Source organism: Elephas maximus, chromosome 4 (genome assembly GCF_024166365.1).
Source record: "Elephas maximus indicus isolate mEleMax1 chromosome 4, mEleMax1 primary haplotype, whole genome shotgun sequence".
NCBI lineage: Eukaryota > Metazoa > Chordata > Mammalia > Proboscidea > Elephantidae > Elephas > Elephas maximus.
Window position 1 is genome coordinate 181692843 of NC_064822.1, and position 19464 is coordinate 181712306.

Genomic DNA, 19464 nt, shown 5'->3' on the forward strand with positions numbered 1-19464 from the left:
TCCTTGGACTTCTCTCTCACACCCAACATCTAGTCCATCAGGAAACACTGTGGGCGCTGCCTTTAATATACGCCTGGGACCTGATCACTTCTCATCACCTCCACTGCTGCCACCTGGGCCAAACTACTCTCATCTCTCACCTGGGTTATGCGACAGCCTCATAGTCCTGCTTCCGCCCTTGCCTCTCTGCCGCCTCTTCTCCACACAACATCCAGAGTGGTCCTGTTGACCAGCGGTCAGATCACATCCCACCTTTTCTCAAAACCCTCCCATGGCTCCCACCTCACTCAGAGTAAAAGCCAAAGCCCCCACAATGGCTCACAAAACCCTAATGACCTGCTCCGCCCGCTTACATTTTTCTCCTCTTACCCTTTTTAATTTATCTCTTCTCAATGTCCTCCTTGATTCAGGCACATTGTGTGCTCCTGCCTCAGGGCCTTTGCACTGGTTGTTCCCAACAGTAGGACCATTCTTCCTCCAAACATAAGAGTGGCTCCCTCCCCCACTCCTTGAAATTGCAAACTACCTCCTGTCAGGCCCCACGCTGGTCTATAACTTCCTTTCCAAAAACCAACCAACCAGTTGCGGTGAAGCTGATGTTGACTCATGGCAACCCCATGTGTTCTGGAGTAGAATTGAGTTCTACCTGTTCTAATTTTTTTTTCTCAATTATCCCTTTCCGAAATACTATATAAACTTACTTACATATTAAAAAACCTGTTGCCTTGGAGTAGATTCTGACACATAGGGATCCTACAGGACAGTAGAACTGCCCCATAGAGTTTCCAAGGAGCACCTGGTGGATTCAAACTGCTGACCTTTTGGTTAGCTGCCATAGCACTTAACCACTACGCCACTAGGGTTTCCACTTAATGTATTTAGTCTACTGCTTATTATCTGTCTTCCCCCTAGAAGGTCAGCTTCACAAGGGCAGGGACTTCTTTTCTGTTTTGTTCAGGGTTATATCCCCAGAGTCTATACCGGGGCATGGCACATATTAAGTGAATACATTAGTATTCTAAAACCAAGAATGGGTGGATGTCTTGTCAGGGTCTCACAAGGCGACACGCGGTACAGTGGAAAGGGCAGTGGCTTGGAAGTCTGACAGATGTGGTCACCCTCCTCCAGGCTGACCGACCTTGTATAAATCATTTAGCTTCCTTAGGAAATGTATAAGGGCTCAATAAATGCTAATACACACAAACACGCACACGCACGTGCGCACCCTTCATGACTAAAAACATGATTTTTTTTTCTGGCATTCGAACCTGCTGTACACTTTCCCACACAGGATACATCTCGCCCTCACACCAACCCTAGAGGTAGGTAGGTAGGGGGCCTTCTTAACAAGTAAAAAAAAAAAATGAGGCCGGAGAGCGACAGGCCCTCCCCGCGCCACCGGACCCCCTCCCCACACCCGGGTGACCCGGCGGTTCCGAGGCTCGCGAGGGTCCCGGGCGGGGACTCAGCGCGGGGCTGGGCGCTGAGACTACATTTCCCAGGAGGAGTTGCCCGCAGCCCCGCGGTTCCTGAGTTTTTGCAGGGCCTCGCGTGAAAGGGAGCGGGGAGTTCCGCCGCCCGCCGGCCGGAAAGCTGGTCTGCGCTCCATCGGGACCCCAGAGTGGCCGGAGGGGTGCCCTGGTGGGGTGGCCGGAGCCCCCGGACCACTGTAGTGGCAGTGGGACGAGGCCAAGCCAGTTCGGGGAGCCTTGTCCTCCTCTTTCCCCTTTGGCCCGGACTCTGCGCCCAATTCCGGGGACCCCTCCTGGTCATCCCCCGCCCCCGCCAATCTTCCGACCGAGGGAGGGGCGCGATCTCGCCGCGTGGCGGGAGAAAAGGTGTCGGCGGCAGAACGCACCCACGACCCGAGGCGCCCCCTCCCCCCACTCCTGCTTCAGTTTCGGGAGAGAATTCCTGGTCGCTGGGATGGGCTGGGATGAGGGATGTGCGAGATCCTACAAAAGGAAACGCAGGCTGGGGTCGCTGAGACTCAGTCTCCCCCCCACACCCCACCCCATCCAGCCGTCCTTGCAAGCCGAGGCAACCTCCGTTATCCTCCGCGGTAAAATGGGGTGACTGGGGGTAGTGATCACATTGCCTGCCTCCCCTGGAGGGAGGCGCAAAAGGTATAGAAACAGGGAAGAGCACTTTGCAAAGTAATGCGCTGTGCAAATAAAATTATTGTCTTATCGTGTCAGTGGATTCATCCACTCTTTATTCTGAGACACTCGGGAAATGGGTGGAGGTGGGGGCGACATGTCTCTGGGAACACGGAGTGGGACATCTCTGACGCCTATCTCGGTGGCTGTTTGAACGCCTATTTCTCCAACCACCTCTTAGTGGGAATCCAGAGAACTGTCTTTGAAAATAACCAAATCAAACCCACCAGAATGTTGTGTTTTCAAATCACCATCCAGACAAGAACCTTGACCTTCTGAACTAACCTGGGCTTTCTCGTTCTCCGCCGGTGCCACCAAGATAAGCCCTGAGAGAAGGTATCAGACACCGAGCCACCGGCCTCCCCCGCCCTCTCCCCTGCTCCCTCTTCCAGTCTTTTGGATTAATCCATCCCTCGGTTTTGGGGCAAACCCACTAATTTGCCCTGGCCTCAGAGACTCCAGGGTCCAGGAGGAACACCCCACCGCCGGTTCCGACCCCTTCATCCCCATCTGAACCCCCAATCTCTCACCGATCTGCTCCCTCCCCAGCCTGCCGCTGGATCTGTCCAAGGCCCCCCCCCGCCCCCGACCGTGCCGGACATGCGTTCATCATTTTCACCACCTTCTTATATATATATATATATTTTTTTATGATACCTTACTCCCAGGGTATTGTTTAGGTGAAGAGTGACTCTGGGCTTAGGGGCTAAAGCGGGTGTGTTAGGGGAGGAGGGGCGAGGGACTCAGGGAGCGAGCATCCCAGAATCCCGACCCCACACCAAGCGGGACCTGGCGCGTGCGTAGGAGGTCAGCGGTAGACAAGGGGGTCCCTGGAACTCCAGGGAGCCTTCCGCTAGCCTCTGAACCCCTAAAGCCCCTCAGAGCCTCAAGACTGCCTTCAGACGGTGGTGCCCCACCGCGGGGTTGTCGGCCTCGCCTATACCCGCCAAGCAGCAGGGAAAAAGATGTACACATTTTAACAAAGACATCCGCATCCTCCCAGCAAAATGGCGGTGGTCCCCGCAACAGCTCTCTGAACTGCACACTTTCCAAGAATTAGTCAGGACCCAATGAAAGCGACCCTCTCCTCGGCCATTCCCCCGGCGCCCCGCTTTCCCAACCCCTAAAGTACTCATGGCCTCTCCTCATCCCAGGGGCCCCCAGGACAGTCTCAGGTTAGAGCCCTTGGGGCTACTCCTCCATTGGGGACCCCCCTCCTACTCTACCTCCAAGGGTCCTTGAGAGAGGGGCTAGACCCCCAGGCTTGGCCTCAGGGGTTGGGAGCAGCGAGCTCTGCCTCTGACACCCCAAAACTCCCAGGTTGAGGGAGGCATGTAAATGAATTCTCAATTAGGATATACAGAAGATGTAGGGGTCTTTGAGGAGAGGAGGCAACCTCGCAGGCCCCTCCCCACCCCTCAGGGGGCCCAGGTAGCACTGAGGGTTAGGGTCCAGAAGGGAGCCTCGACATAGAGGTCTGGGGGCACACTGGGGTAAAAACGACAGAGGAGGGGGAAGGGACAAAGTTTGAAAGTGCCCTTCCAACTTTTCCAGGGAAAGTTTGCTCGGGGTCCCAAGGACAGAGGAGGGCTAGAGGTGCGAGAGGCCTGGTGGCGGGGCGACCCCCGAGAGGTGACCGGTCCCTGGGGGAGCGACCCCTCCCCCCTGTCCCGGCTGGGAGCCGCCCGGCTCGGGGCCGCGTGTGTTAGTTGGGGCCTCTTTCCAGCCGCTCCACCCGGCTGGGGGACCCCGCAGCGATCCAGGAGTGGGGTCCTCGGCTAGCCCCAGGAGGGGGCTTTGCTTCGGGGGGGTCCCCGCACCTGGTCTCCTCAGCCCCGCAGGGCCAGCCCCCCGCAAAGGGGAAATGTGCCGGCGCGCCAGCGGTCCTCGGCGCCGTTTGGGGCGCATGGCGGGCGCGGGGGGCGGCAGTCGGGCCGGCGGGACACCCGGCGGGGGAGCCCAAGGACCCGGGCAGCGTCCCCGGGCGGCGGCGGAGCGAGGGAAGGCCCGGGCCAGGGGGAAAGGTCGGATTTGCTCGGCGGAAGAAACACAGATGGCGGCGGCGCGGCGCCATTCCGGGCCGGGAGCAGGCAGCCAGCAGCCCTGTCCTCACCGCGGTCCGCCCGCCGCCGCTAAATACCCGGATGCGCCGCCCGAGCGCCAGACGCAGAGCTGGGAAAAGGGAGGCAGGGCTGGCGGAGGCACAGCCAGGCGCAGAGAACGACCGACGGAGTAGCGGGGCTGGGCCACGCAGACTCGGCCCAACGAGCTGTCCCGCGACCCGATCCGGGAGGAGACGGAGCGACTCCGCCTGCATCCCTGGGAGCCAGGCTCCGGGCAGGCCTGGTGCTCAGGGGCCCGAGAGCAGATCCCGAGCCAGGCTTGCCTTAGCCTCCGACGAGGGCTTGTCCTATTGAAGGCGCTTTCTTCAACAGCAGGACCAGGCGGGCTACCATGACCGAGAACTCCACCTCTGCTCCTGCAGCCAAGCCCAAGAGGGCCAAGGCCTCCAAGAAGTCCACAGACCACCCCAAGTATTCAGACATGATCGTGGCTGCCATCCAGGCGGAGAAGAACCGGGCTGGCTCCTCGCGCCAATCCATCCAGAAGTATATCAAGAGCCACTACAAGGTGGGTGAGAACGCCGACTCCCAGATCAAGTTGTCCATCAAGCGCCTGGTCACCACCGGTGTTCTTAAGCAGACCAAAGGAGTGGGCGCCTCGGGGTCCTTCCGGCTGGCCAAGAGCGATGAGCCCAAGAGGTCAGTGGCCTTCAAGAAGACCAAGAAGGAAGTCAAGAAGGTGGCCACACCAAAGAAGGCAACCAAGCCCAAGAAGGCTGCCTCCAAAGCCCCAAGTAAGAAGCCCAAAGCCACTCCAGCCAAGAAGGCCAAGAAGAAGCCGGTTGCCACACCCAAGAAAGCCAAAAAACCCAAGACTGTCAAAGCCAAGCCAGTGAAGGCATCCAAGCCCAAGAAGGCCAAATCAGTGAAGCCCAAAGCCAAGTCCAGTGCCAAGAGGTCGGGCAAGAAGAAGTGACATTGAGGCCTTTTTTCCATGGACCCTCCTCCCTGTTCTCCTATTTTCTGTAATTACTTTTTACCTTTCTTCTGTTTTGATTCTCATCTTAACTCTTTGCCCCTTTCTATGTGACTTTATAAGAGACAGAACTTGAATGCCTCAGAAATATAGAAGAATTGATTTTTTTTTTTCTTTAACCAATCATGCAAGGACAGCAACAACAAATCTCATCTCTAATGATGAGAATGTACTTAATTTTGTTAACTTGTTATTAGGCTACTTATGGCTTTAGGGGTTTTGGTGGGCTTGTGTGTTTTTGTTTTGTTGGACAGTTTGTTTACTACAAAGGTAGATGGAAGAGAGAAGGGGTGAGGCAGCTTCTTCAGGCTAGATGAGAGGGAGTCCGGAAATTGTTAGGCTTGTTAGGGGTATCTTTAAGGCAGGTGAGCTTTCTTGAAGTTGGGCACCCCTTGTGAGAAGTTCAAAACCTTTGGCAGGGAGAGAAGACGGGTGGCAGCAGCAGGACGCCAAAGGGGAGGGTAAGCAGTAATGGGTCCAAGACCAGTTTCCTTGTCACCTCTGTCAGTTGGCCCTGTGGCCTCCCTGTTTAAGGAAAGGAGGCAAGTCTGAAATGACAGCTGGTGGAAGAAGCTGTGGCTCTTCTCTGTTAGTGAGGACCTTGTCACGTGGGGGGAAGGGGGTGGAAAAGTCTCACCTAAAAAGGGAGCGGAAACTTTGTAGGAAGGGTGAGGAGTCAGTCAGCCAAGTGCCTCAGTATGCCCCGTTGAAACCTGGGTTTTTCGACACGGTTGATGTATCCTAGGAGGATTTTTCCCCCCATTTCCCCTGTTTTTTTTTTTTGTTGTTGTTGTTGTTGTTCCGTCTGCACCAGAGGTGGCTTTGTTTGGTGGTCTGGTGGGGAGCCCTGGCGTAGAGCTCTCCAGCCCTGCCATCAGACGCTTGGAAACCTCTCCACCTCTTTTTACTTCGGAGTCTTTTATACATAGTTGTAGATGGGGGAGGGAGGCAGTGGGCGGGGAGCAGTGGACGGTAAGACATACTACAGTCAATTTTGAATTTGCTAAGTAGTTTCACAGAGTTAGGTCTGTGCGTGTATGTGTGCATATATGTGTGTGTGTGTGTGTGTGTATGTATGTATGTATACGTACACATATCTAGTGCTAGTACTTCTATTTCACACTCGGGAGCTAGGAGAAAAAACCTGTACAGTTGTTTTTCTTTTATTTTTAATAGGAAAAAAAAATTTTTTTTTGATAAGTGTTATTTGTGCCGGGAAGAATTTGCTGTCTTTATGATTTTAAGACTTTAAAATAAAATTAGAAAAGGAAAAAACCTGAGCGTGTGTATTCTAATTTTTAAAGCTGCAGGGAGCCGGTGGGCAGTGGGGGAATTTGGGGGCCTTTGCACCTGAGAATGGGGAAAGGGCTCCAAGAGCTCAAGAGAAACGCGGGAAACCTCAGGGTTGAAGGGTGCACAGTGTACCTCAGCCTGCTTCTAGGCGCCTGCCTTTGGGGTCCAGAGGGCACCACTTTTCCTTCCGGGAGGAGGGTGTATAGGGAGAGAAGGGGATGGAAGTAAAGGGAGTCCGGAGGCCAGGTCTCCCTTCTCCCCTCCCCCCCGCCCCGACGCTGGACCTCTCCAGCCTCAACTTACAAACCAATCCACTTGCGGCCTCAGTAGGTCCCGCCGGGCCCCAGGACCCGCCTCCCTTGCCCCTTTAACAGCCCCTCGCGTTTTGATTGGCTGCCAGGGCCCGGCCCCCGGCCACGTGACTGGGCGGGCGCCGAGGTGCGCACGGCTCTCAGGCGAAGCGGGGTGCTCGGGCGCGGTGGGCGCGATGCGGGGCGCTCGGGTGCGGTGGGCGGGAAGCGGGGCGCTCCGGCGCGGTGGGCGCGAGGTGGGCCGGCCGCGTCTCGCGCGTTGCCCTTCCTGGGACCCCGCGGCCGCCGGGCGCAGTCAGCCCTGGCCCGGCTGCGCGGCGTCCTGGAGCGGGAGCTGGAAGGGATCCGCGGGGCCGGCACCTGGAAAAGCGAGCGCGTCCCCACGTCCCGCCAGGGGCCGCACATCCACGTGGACGGCGTCTCCGGAGGTAACACCACGGCCCGGGGTCGGCGGACCTGGCCCCTTCCAGGGCCCTTCTGGGACGTGCGCTGCCGCAGGGGGCCTGAATGCCGGGGAGGAGGGTCAGCACCGGCCCAGGTGGCTTCTGGTCCCTTTCCCAGCCGTCGGGCAGATGCTGTGGCTTCCCGCTGTTTGACCTGGTTAAACCAGTTTCCAGGGAGGGAGGCGATTTGTCCTTGAGCAGCGGGCTGGACTGAGGCCCAGGCCTGTGAGGTAAAGAGAGGGAGACCCAGCTGGTCCCAGCAGAGCCACTTAAAGGAAGGGCGATGGGGAGCGGCAGCGAGAAAACCCGCATTTTTTGAGAGGCTGCTTTGCGAAAAAAAAAAAAAAAAAAAAAGGCCTCTGATAATTGCCGCACGTGGAGTCCTGCAGATCTCTAAAGGTAGGAATGAGTAATCCCATTTTACAAACGAAGAAGCAATCCCATTTTACGAACGAAGAAGCTGAAGCTCAGAGATGTGAAGTTTTGCCCAAAAATCCTCAGCAAGCTCCAGGTGGAGCTGGCTTTGGTCTAGGTCTTCTAGGATCTTGGCGCTGAAAGGCCAGCTAACTGCCAGAGAGGCCAACTTGCTGGCCAGAGTCACAACAAGCGAGGGGCTCGAGGGCTGCTGCAGAAATCATATTTCCGTATTGTCTGGCCAGGTCTCCCTCACGTCCGCTGAACCAGTGACCCCTGCCCTTGTGTCTGTGCCAGGCCTCAGGTGGGTGCTGGCTAGAAACAGGCCACCAAGCTGCTTTCTGCTCAGGAAATGGGCATAGCAGCCTTGATGTGTTCCTTACCTGTAAAATGGAGGTCCCAGGAACCTCTGAGGCCCCAGCTTTCCTGGGTGGGACGGGGGGGTCAAAAGATGGGAAATTGGGAGATGCAGTTTCTCACCCTGTGTCCGCTTCTCCCAGCTGTGTGACCTTTCCCCTCCTCTGGCCTCAGTTTCCTCGTTGGGCCAGCCGTGTTCACTTTTGACTGTATAATTCAGGGCCTGTCGGGGGCCAGGGCCAGAGGTCCCCCTTTAGGGGTGCGATTCTATGCCAGACAGCAAAGTAAACTGTGGGGTGTTTAACGACCACAGCGAGCACCTGAGTCAGCCCTCTTCCGTTACCCGTGAGGAAACCAAGGCCCAGATGAGGGCTTGATGGTGGTCTTCAGGTGCAGGAGAAGCCTGTGAGGAAGGGCTGAGTTTCTCAAAGCCAGAATTTAATCTTCTCATCCTTCAAGGTGAAGCACAGAGAGGCCCCTTCTCCTGTTGCAGCTGAATGCGGGGCTCCCAGTTCCTGTCTAGGCCTCTGCCCAAAAGAGATCATATTGAATGGTTGTTTCCTCCTCAAGGGTGCACCCAGGTCCCTTTCCTCTCCCAGCCCCTTGGGCCTGGCACCGACGGCTTTCCGGGCCCTTCCTTATCCTGAGCTCCGTACCCACCTCCTCTTCTCCACCTCAGGAATCCTTAACTTCTGTGCCAACAACTACCTGGGCCTGAGCAGCCAACCCGAGGTGATCCAGGCAGGGCTGCGGGCCCTGGAGGAGTTTGGAGCTGGCCTCAGCTCTGTCCACTTCATCTGTGGGACCCAGGTACAGAAAGAGGGATGGGGGCATTGTCCCTAGGGTTGGCTGCTGACCCAGCTGTCTGCGTCTCACAGTCAGCAGGCCTGGTTTAGTATGCTCAGCTTGTCCCGGGGCTCTGAGCCCACTCTTGGCCCCAGAGCTGTCTGGTGGGAAAGCTGGGCTTAGGCTTCTGTTTTGCCAAGAGGCCTTGAGTGAGAAACTTGACATGTGAGAGGAAAGGTAGAAGGGAAGAATTGGGACTGAGGATTCTGGAACTCTTCTTCCTGAGCTTGGTTTCCAGCTTTGCCATTTATTAGCTCTGTGACTATGGGCAAGTTTCTTAATCTCTCTGTGCCTCAACCCTCTTATTGGTAGAATTGTGAATAATAGGATTGTTACAAATTAAAGACTTAATACACATAGAAGTGCTTAGGACAGTACCTGGCACGTAGTAGGGCTCAATAAATGTTGATTCTTATTTTGTAAATATTCTTTGACGTGAAGCTTACATAATGTTTGATATATTCTCAGGTCCTGTTTTATGTTCATTACAGATAATAACTCATTAATCCTATGTAGTAGGTGCTATTCTTATTCTCATTTTAGAGATGAGGACCCTGAGGCCCAGAGAGGCTAAGTGGTCTGCCCAAGGGCACCATGGCCTGTCATGGTGGGATTTGAGCCCAGGTGGCCTGGCTCCACAGTCCGTGCTGTTGACTACTACGTTGTGATTGTCACAACCGGTCCTCTCAGAATGGTGGGGGTGAAATGAATGTCAGAGGCAGAACTCCTGACTCCCACCTGGGATATTTTCCGACAGAACCCTCGCCTAGACTGAACAGCTTTCAAACCTAAGAATAAGAGGCACAAATGGACCAAAATTACTTATGTAATCCTTTTCTTTGCCATTAAACAACCAAAAAAGGCACTTGGTTTGATAACAGGAGAAAAATACATCTTCCTTCCTTTCAGTACCCAAAATTCCCCCATTAGACCTCTAGTACAAAATGAATAGAAGGGAAAGGAGAGGAAACCTAGCCAGTTCCCAATTCTTCATGGAAGTCATCTGCCAGGTTCTTGTCAGCTCTGGAGTGGTAACCCTTGTGCAGAAAGCAGGGAGAGGCCGAGGCTGCAGACCAGGTTCTGTTTGTGGCCCTCTAAGCCTCAGTCCCCCAGGACTGGTCTCACCTGGCCCCACAGGCATTACCACCTGTCTCACTCACTTTCTTCAGAGCATCCACAAGAATCTGGAAGCAAAAATAGCCTGCTTCCACTAGCGGGAGGACGCCATCCTTTATCCCAGCTGTTTCGACGCCAATGCTGGCCTTTTTGAGGTATGTGGAGGCTGTGGGTGGGAGTGGGTGGGATCTGCTAGGCCCTGGAAAATTTGGGGGATGGGCAGTCAGGAGAATTTGGCAGGATGCCAGTGCCATGCCTAGGGGCTCCAGTGCCCATTTCTTACAGAGGTCAAGGTTGGGCCAGGTGCTCCTGGGGCTTACAAGGAGGCCTCCTTCCTCCATTTGGGGCAGCTAGAGGTTGGGAGTGGCAGGGTTGTTAGTTGCCATGTGTACAGAGTAGAACGGCTCCTTAGGGTTTTGAAGACTGATCTTTTGGAAGCAGATCGCCAGGCCTGTCTTCTGAGGCACCTCTGGGTGGATTCGAACCCCCAACCTCTCAACTAGTAGTCAAGCACCAAGCATGCAGTGAGAGTAGGGCCTCTGGTCCAGCACAGTGTAGGGCTCTGGAGACCCAGATAGGTGCAGGGGGTGTGCTGGTTGGCAGGGAAATTTCGACTCAGGGAGTCGGGGGAAGAAGAACCTCAAGGCAGTTAGGCGAGAGTTCTGCCCACACTGCCTCCCTCCAGGCCCTGCTGACCCCGGAGGATGCGGTCCTGTCAGATGAGCTGAACCATGCGTCCATTATCGATGGCATCCGTCTCTGCAAGGCCCACAGGTACTGCTACCGCCACCTGGATGTGGCTGACCTGGAGGCCAAGCTGCAAGAGGCCCAGGTGGGCAAGACCCAGGAGCCCCAGGGGCAAGTACTGGGCATAGCCTCGGTCTCCCTGCTGGTGAAAGAAGAGAGGCCTGGAGAAGCCAACTGCTCACTCACAGACAAACAGCCTGGAAGTTTGAACAGCCAAGATTCAAAACCAAATCCCTCAGACCCCACAGCTTTGTTTATTCCATTGCACCCATGCTGCCTTGAGTTTTAGCAAGCATCTAATATGTGCCAGGCATAAGGGGGTGGTGGGCACATGGACTGAACCTGGCCCCACCCCACCCTGCCTTCTGGTAGTTTACCCAGGAGAACGAAACCATTCTTACTACCCAGAGCTAAATGTGGCTCCAGTCGGCCTGGAAAAGGTGAGTCAGGCTCAGAGTCAGAGACAAGGTAGGGAATGTTCCAGTCCCAAATGGAGTTCCCACCTCTGTGCTGGGCACTGGGCAAGGTGGGCTCTTAGAGCTCAAAACAGTGTAGGGGGAGGGTGGTTTGGCCCCTCTTGCAGTGCCAGCCACCCCATGCCCATGTGTCACCTGCAGAAGCATCGGCTGCGTCTGGTGGCCACTGACGGGACCTTCTCCGTGGACGGTGACATTGCGCCCCTGCACCCCTGCGGGAGATCTGCTGCCTTCTCAATATGGTGTCCTGGTCTTCGTGGATGAATGCCATGCCACTGGCTTCTTGGGGGCCACAGGACGGTGGGAGCATGTGCCACCTGAGGTCCAGAGTTGGGTTACTGAGGGTGGGTGGGAAACCAGAAAGCCACCGCTCCCCTGACCCATGATCCCTGGGCTCTTAGGCGGCCTGTGGCAGCATTGGTGGCTTCCCTTGCAGGGGCACCGATGAGCTGCTGGGTGTGATGGACCAAGTCACCATCATCAATTCCACACTGGGGAAGGCGCTGGGTGGAGCATCAGGTGACTGCAGGGTTGTGCCCCTGGGTTCCCCTAACCCACATGCAGGACCATGGAGAGGTCTCTGGGAAGGTGGGGAGGGGAGACTTGGAGCTACAGAGAAGAGGGTAGCATGGATTATACTCTCAGGAGGGGTTTGGGGTAGGATCTGTCTCTTGGCCCCTGACCACCCCCACTCCGTTCTCAGGGGGCTACACGACGGGGCCTGGACCCCTGGTGTCCTTGCTACAGCAGCGTGCCCTGCCCTACCTCTTCTCCAACAGTCTGCCACCTGCCGTCATCGGCTGTGCCTCCAAGGCCCTGGACCTGCTTATGAGGAGCAACACCATCATCTAGTCCATGGCTGCCAAGACCCAGTGGTGCGGCCCCTGGCAGGGATGGCACAGGCTGGGGTGAGGGGGATGGTGAGGGCCTACCCAGGCCCATAGCTCCATGCCTCTGCCCACACCACCTCCCAGCAAGGTTGCACGGGCCTCAGCTCTCTCAGCCCAGGGCTACCTGCTTGCCCACTCCCTCTTCTCTGTCTCTGCCTCCGCCTTCCATCTTTTCCATTGCGCCTCTCTCTGCACATGTCACTGTGTCTCCCTGTCTTGTGCTATCCCACCTATTCCTCCACCTGATGTCTTCTCTGCCTCTCTGGATCTGCCTGTCTACATCAGTCCCTCTCGCAGACTTGCCCACAGATTTTTGGCACAGATCAGGAGCAGGCGTGAAAGCCCCCAGCCCTCCAGCTGTCTGTGACACCTGCCTCATGCCCACAGGTTCCGCAGTAAGATGGAGGCTGCTGGCTTCACCATCTCGGGAGCCAATCACCCCATCTGCCCTGCGATGCTGGGGGATGCAGGGCTGGCCTCTCACATGGCAGATGACATGCTAAAGAGAGGTAAGGGACGCAGTGGCTGAGTGGGACCAAAGAGACCAGGACAAGAGGGGCCCTAAGAAGAAAGGGAGGGAAACCTCTGGAGTGCAAACACCTCCCTCACCCCCACCCCACTACCCCTTAGACCAGCTGGCTGTTCACGCTTGAAAACCTTGGGCCCTGAGTAAGCCCAGGTCTAGCAGACCTGTGACTTCCTTGCCCTCGGCGGGCCTCAGGAAGGTGGGAGCTGGGTGTCACATCCTCAAAACCTGTCTGGCTCTGGCGAGCCCCAGGTTGACTTTCTACCCTTCCAGGCATCTTCGTCATCGGGTTCAGCTACCCTGTGGTCCCCAAGGGCAAGGCCCAGATCTGGGTCCAGATCTCGGCGGTGCACAGCGAGGAGGACATTGACCGCTGCATGCAGGCCTTCGTGGAGGTGGGGCGGCTGCACGGGGCATTGCCCTGAGCCGAGGTCCCCTCCCTCCCTCCACAGCGACTTTGATCGCCCAGACTTGGATGAGGCCTCGACTGTGGCCTCAAGTGTGAAATAACCGTGTGCAGACCGGCTGGAAAGCATGCCTCTCCTCTATGCTCTTGCAGCAGGCCCAGTCCTGTGGCTGGCTGAAGACTGGGGCAGGAGCTGGGGCTGTGCATGCAGGCTCCTGAGTGGCTCTCAGAGCTGATCCCTCCCCACATTAAGATGGGGCCCAGGCAGCAGGGAGATGGGCACGGGCCACTGCTTGGCTCGGGTGGCTCCTGTGCTGCTGGGGGGGGGGGGGCGGGCAGCCTTTCCCACGGCACCCTCCTTCTCTGCAGCCCCCCTGAGTCTAGCGTGGTGAACACTTCATCTTGTTCCCCATCCACAGGCTGTCCTGCAGCTGCCTAGATAAGAAAGGACTGGGGGCCAAAACCCGTGTTTGGGAGGAGGGAGAGAGGATTCAGGCCGAAAAGGAAACAGGAATCCAGAATGGAGATCGCCCCTGGAGAGGCCTCTGACTCTCTGGCCTTGGGCAAGTCCTGTCCCCTCTATGTGCCTCAGTTTCCCCGCTAACTGAAGAACGGGTGTTAATCACGATCTGGTGCCCTTCCAACTCGCTCACCCCAGTGATCAGCCGCCAGGGGGCGTAGCGAGCTCGGGCTCTGGCCGCGGTGGCGGCCCGCTCGCCCCACCCGCTTCAGACTCGCGGCCTTGGGCAGCCAAGGCCGGGCGGACCGATTAGCTTCCCCCGTGCCCGGCAACGGCTCGCGGCTCCCCTGCTGGAGGCGCTAACTTCCGGCCCCCAGTCGTGCCCTTGGTCGTTCGGCAGCGCCGCGGGAGGGGGCCCTCGGCCGTCCTCCCCGCGCAGCCTCCTGGGGTGGGGCGGACTCTGAGTCACCGCAGCTCCAGCCTCGGCGTGCTGTGTCCTTGGAACCTCGGAAATTGCAGGGATGGAAGAGGACGAAAGGGCCCTCATTAACACAAGGAACTAGCACCTCCCTCACCCTGCACTTCCTGTCCGCCTTTTTGCCTGGTCGTTTTGGGGTGCAGGTGCCTTACCCCCAGGGTTCTGGGATTCAGGGGGAGCTTGTGGCTGGGGTCCTGGGAGGATGCAGCTGTGGCCACGTGGGCGACAGAAACATTTGCAGGCCGCCACCGCAGGGCAGGGCACCTGGCGCCAAGCGCGAGCAAGGCCTGCCGCTGGCCTGGGACTCAACCAGCAGTGCCAGGCCAGCAGCTGGGTGTGTGGCCTGCGCGGACCGGCAACTCACGCCCGGCGGCCACGAGCAACCAAAAGGCGATTTGGCAGACCCAGCGGGGCCACCACTTGGGACCCAGGTCGCCGTGAGCTGGCATGAGGCGAAGTCCACAGCCAGCGGCGCAGCAAGCACGTCGCCTTCGGGTGGCTCCCGGGCGCCGCCGCTGGCCTTGCGCGCCCCACCCCCCCCGGCGGACAGCAGGAGCATCGGGCGCTCGTGTCTCGGCTTCGACGCTCACTAGTTGTCTCGGGCACCCGCGACAGGCCGAGGGGCCACCTATCAGCCCCACTTCCACCTTCTGGGAGGCTCAAGGCTTCGGGGACCACTCCCAGAGTGCGCCGTCCGTGTCCTCTGCGTGGGGTTCAGAGCCGCGGCCGCTAGGAGCAGGAGCAAGATGGGAGGCGGGGAGAGAGGCACACTGAAACACCGGCCAGGGCGTATGTCCGTCTGTCTGCGCCAGAGCAGGCTCTGGGCGCTGCCGCCGCCCTCCCTCCCTCCCTCTTCCCCTGTGCCTCTGCTGTTAGCTCAGCCTAGCTGCTGTTATAGGGAACTCTGCCCTAGTACTACCGAGCCCGGCCCCAACCCTGCTGGGGCCAGGAAGGGCCAGGGGGGTTAAGGGGGCGGGGAGTCGGGAATGCCACGCTCGTGGGTCCAGGCTTCTGGAAGTCGAAAGATGCATTACTTTGCCTAGAGTCATGCAGTTCTGCCATTTAGTTATCATAGGATGCAGTGATTCTAATTCCTTAATTTTCATGGTTCTGGAATTTAGGTTCAGAGACTCCAGATCTGATGCCTACGTTCTTCAGCGAGTTCCTGCTTCCAAACATTCAAGGACTCTGTGTCTGGGGGATGGAGTGACATCAGACTTTGGGAGGCCCCTCTGAGCACAGATGAGAGTCCCAGGGGGCTGCCAGGAGCTAGCTCTGAGGGGTCTCTCCTGTTCCTCAGGGCCTTGAATGCGAATTCTGGCTCAGCACCACCCCTCACGCTGTTTTTTACCTTTCCCTTCTCTTATACTTCCCGTTGCTCAGCTTCTAGAAAGACTGCATTCTGTCCCTACCACCTTTTCTCTCACCCTCGTTACCACAGGCTGAAGACTGGCTCTTGCCCCCATTCCACTTGTCCAGTTCACTATCAACCTCCTCGTTACTAAATCCGGTGCACCCAGATGCTGGCTTCTCTGACCCTCTGGAAGCATTTGGCCCTGTGGCCCATTCCTTCTCCAGTGAGTCCCAGCCAGAAACCCATGACCGAATCACACAGCCATTCACCAAAACCTGGCAACCTCTTCGACCCGTGCCTAGACAAGGGGCTCTAATGGGTCATTCATCTAATCTCTCCCCTTCTCATTCATCCTGGTCACCCCAAAACCAAACCCATTGCCATGGAGTCGATTCTGACTCAGCAACCCTAGCCCATAGTAATCTTCCTACTAAATAAGCGGGCATATCGTGGCCCTGCTCTGGAGCCTTCACCAGTTCCCCATTGTCCTCAGACTAGGGTTAGACTCTGGACAGGCACACAGACCCTCTGGTCTCCAGCCAGGCTGAGCCCCTAGAACAAACTTAGGGGGGCAGATGGGTCTCTGGGGATGCTCAGGGCCTGGCGGAGGGGTACTACCCAAAGCCTGCAGAAAGGGGACTCACAATCTGATTTCCCAGCTTAGGAAACCCCATCCAAGACTATGAATCTTTTCTAGAAGAGATGGGATTAGAGCCCTCCTTGAAGCAGGAGGGGGGACAGGGAGGGGGTGGAGTCCTCAGGCAGGGCCACAGAAGGTGGAGTGCCAGGAATAGGTTGGGCCCTGGGCATGGAGGGGTTAACTACAAAGCGAATCTCAGAGAGCAGGATCAATGGGCTACTCCCAGCAGTAAGAGAGTGAGGCAGCAGCAACGTAGAGAGGAGCCAGGCAGAAGAGCATGCCATCCCTGGGAAAGCAGGGGCTGAGGAGGAGGTGGCCAGTGGCCACTCCCAAGGGAGTGTCCAAACCCAGCTCGGCAAAGGAGGGCAGAGGAGAGGAGGGGCCTTAAAGGAGAAGAGAGGAGTAGGAGCAGCCCCGTACCTGCAGGGAGGCGCCAAGGGGCGGCAGCTGACCCAGGAGGACCCCCAGCCTGGCCACTTCCCCCAGGATCAAGCAAGGGCCAAGTGCCCAGGGTCAAGGTGGGTGTTGCCCATTTGGATTTTGGGGGCTGCATGTTGAGTGCTGGGGTGGGGGTGGATACCACCTTTCTTCCCTTCTCCATGCCTGCCCCTCCCATTGCCCCTAATTTGTCCCACCACCCTGGAGGTCCCAGACACCTAGGAGAAGGACCTACAGGTAGTAGCTGATGTGGGCTGTAGGGTGAGGCAGGGATGAGGGTGGACGCAGCGTGCTCACACGGATACACGCAGGTTGTCAGAGGCACCACCTGTTACAGACTCAGCTCAGCACTCCAGCCTGGGAGTTAGGATACCAGGGTGGTAGCCCGAGATCTGCCACTCAAAGGGTGACCTTGGCTCCCATGTTCCCCCTCTGAGCCTGTTTCCTTCTGGGCAAAAAGTAGGCAGTGATCAGAATGGTTCTCCCACCTGAGCCATTGTGGGGATCGCATGACACTGGACCATCTTCAATGACTCAGGGATGTCATCCATGCTTTGCTGAGACTACAGCACATGAAGGTTTTAACGCATATCCAAGGGTCTCCCTGGGCTTCAGATCCTCACTGAGAAGTCAGGAAAAGATACCAGCTCCTGGGGTTGGGGCTGCCCCCCGCCCCCATCCACCATGTCTTCATCCCACTCTGCCTGTGTCTTCACCTGCTTCACGGAGTAGAGGTGTCCGTCAAATGCCTAATCAACCTTCCAAGTCCTGGGCTACACATCTGACCCTAGGAAACCAAGGACCCTCCCCACGCCCTGTTCCAGAGGCTCCCACAGTGGGTCTTGGTGATGATTTGGCCCTGTCCCCTGTCCCACACAGCATTTAGCCCAGGATACCTGAGCTGCAGGAACTAGATCCCTGGGCTGAGTAACTAGAGGTGGGGGCTCCCACCTGAGATCCCAGCTTCTCTTCCTCAGGTGCCCATCTGATGGGGAGATGTCCGATGCCCAGAACATTTCGCTGGACAACGCGGGGAATGTGGGGGCTGTGGCAGTGCCTGTGGTCTTTGCCCTCATCTTCCTGTTGGGCACAGTGGGCAATGGGCTGGTGCTGGCTGTGCTGCTGCAGCCCAGCCCAGGAGCCTGGCAGGAGCCAGGCAGCACCACGGACCTGTTCATCCTCAACCTGGCCGTGGCCGACCTGTGCTTCATCCTGTGCTGCGTGCCCTTCCAGGCCACCATCTACACACTGGATGCCTGGCTCTTTGGGGCCCTCGTCTGTAAAGCCGTGCACCTGCTCATCTACCTCACCATGTACGCCAGCAGCTTCACCTTGGCTGCGGTCTCAGTGGACAGGTGCGCTGGGCCCCGAGCCTGGCTGGGCCCAGGCTGGGGAGGGAGGATCTGAACAAGTGCTCATTGGCCTTAGAAAGCAGAAGGGAGGGAAGGAGCAGCTCTCTGACCCCCTCATCCAATTTCTGGGCACCTGTAGGGCATGCTGGAGGAGACCATCCTGCCCTCCCCCCACCGTGAGCCTCCCAAGGGCATCTCTGTGTCTCAAGTATCAGCATAAGGCCTAGCACACAGTAGGTGCTCTGTAAATGTGAAACGAGTGCCAAAAGGAACACATGAACAAATTCATCAGGTATTTTATTACAGCGCACGTCTGGCCCAGGCTGTGATCACACCTGCTTCCATGGCTTGGGATCAAATCCAGGGTCTTTCATGAGCTTGGGCAAGTCACTTCTCTCTGGGTGTCATTTTACTTGTATATAAAATGTTGGGTGCTGTGGAGTCGATTCTGGACTCATAGCGACCCCATGTAACAGAATAGAACTGACCCATAGGGTTTTCCAGGCTGTTTTTTTTTTTAATCTTTACTGGGGAGCCATGGTGGTGCAGTGGTTAAAAGATAGGGCTGCTAACCAAAAGGCTGGCAGTTTGAATCCACCAGCTGCTCCTCGGAAACCCTATGGGGCAGCTCTACCCTGTCCTATAGGGTCGCTGTGAGTCAGAATCGACTCCAAAGCAACGTGTTTGGTATTTCTCTTCACTACAACGTAACTACCCCGGGAGACAGTGCAGTCACCCCCATTTTTCAGACAAGGAAGCCAAGGCACAGCTGCTGACAGGTCCCCGCACTGTGTCAGCGTGGGGTGGGGGGGCGTGGATGGGGCCCCGCGGGGAGGACGCCCAGCCACCAGCGCGCTGACCCGGCGTCCGCCTCCAGGTACCTGGCTGTGCGGCACCCGCTGCGCTCGCGGGCCCTGCGCACGCCGCGCAATGCCCGAGCCGCCGTGGGCCTCGTCTGGCTGCTGGCGGCGCTCTTCTCCGCGCCCTACCTCAGCTACTACGGCACGGTGCGCTACGGTGCGCTGGAGCTCTGCGTACCCGCCTGGGAGGACGCCCGCCGGCGCGCCCTCGACGTGGCCACCTTCGCCGCCGGCTACCTGCTGCCCGTGGCCGTGGTGAGCCTGGCCTACGGCCGCACGCTGCACTTCCTGTGGGCGGCCGTGGGGCCCGCGGGCGCCGTGGCGGCGGAGGCTCGGAGGCGTGCCACAGGTCGAGCGGGGCGCGCCATGCTGGCGGTGGCCGCGCTCTACGCGCTCTGCTGGGGGCCGCACCACGCGCTCATCCTCTGCTTCTGGTTCGGCCGCTTCGCCTTCAGCCCGGCCACCTACGCCTGCCGCCTCGCCTCGCACTGTCTCGCCTACGCCAACTCCTGCCTCAACCCACTAGTCTACGCGCTCGCCTCGCGCCACTTCCGCGCGCGCTTCCGCCGTCTGTGGCCCTGTGGCAGCCGTCGCCGCCACCGTGCCCGCTGTCGCCCGCGCGCCCGTCGCGCCCTCCGCCGAGTCCAGCCGGCCTCCTTGGGTCCCGTCGGCTGCCCTGGCGAGGCCCGGGCTCGCGAGAGGCTGCCTGAGGACGGCGGGTGGGGCGAGGGCCCCGGGAAGCAGTCTGCCCGCCGCGGACAAGTCCTTTCTAACCATGGACAGGAATAAACTTTGCTCC

General features: G+C 57.9%; 3 protein-coding genes across 3 annotated transcripts; all 3 read left to right on the forward strand.

The window, feature by feature from the left end:
- Positions 1–4321: 4321 nt before the first annotated feature.
- LOC126076036 (histone H1.0) lies at positions 4322–6524 on the forward strand. Its single transcript, XM_049884400.1, has one exon. The coding sequence runs from the start codon at positions 4614–4616 to the stop codon at positions 5196–5198; it is 585 nt and encodes a 194-aa protein (XP_049740357.1). The 5' UTR covers positions 4322–4613; the 3' UTR covers positions 5199–6524.
- GCAT (glycine C-acetyltransferase) lies at positions 6194–13102 on the forward strand. The gene is given in 11 exon segments (XM_049884982.1): positions 6194–6230; positions 6952–7290; positions 8756–8886; positions 10092–10193; positions 10724–10870; positions 11403–11477; positions 11479–11561; positions 11698–11780; positions 11965–12136; positions 12539–12660; positions 12951–13102. Coding segments are annotated over 11 exon segments (1443 nt in total).
- Positions 13103–16451: 3349 nt separating this feature from the next.
- On the forward strand, positions 16452–19464 carry GALR3 (galanin receptor 3). The gene is made up of 3 exons (XM_049884392.1): positions 16452–16533; positions 17431–17808; positions 18683–19464. Exons 2-3 carry the CDS (start codon positions 17450–17452, stop codon positions 19452–19454), a joined length of 1131 nt encoding a protein of 376 aa, XP_049740349.1. The 5' UTR covers positions 16452–16533; positions 17431–17449; the 3' UTR covers positions 19455–19464.

Excerpts from the sequence above, each read along its gene's own strand:
- LOC126076036 (XM_049884400.1), top strand. The coding sequence starts at position 4,614 with ATGACCGAGAACTCCACCTCTGCTCCTGCAGCCAAGCCCAAGAGGGCC.
- GALR3 (XM_049884392.1), top strand. The coding sequence starts at position 17,450 with ATGTCCGATGCCCAGAACATTTCGCTGGACAACGCGGGGAATGTGGGG. Across the intron at positions 17,809-18,682 it reads GCTGCGGTCTCAGTGGACAG|GTACCTGGCTGTGCGGCACC; the intron begins GTGCGCTGGGCC and ends GTCCGCCTCCAG.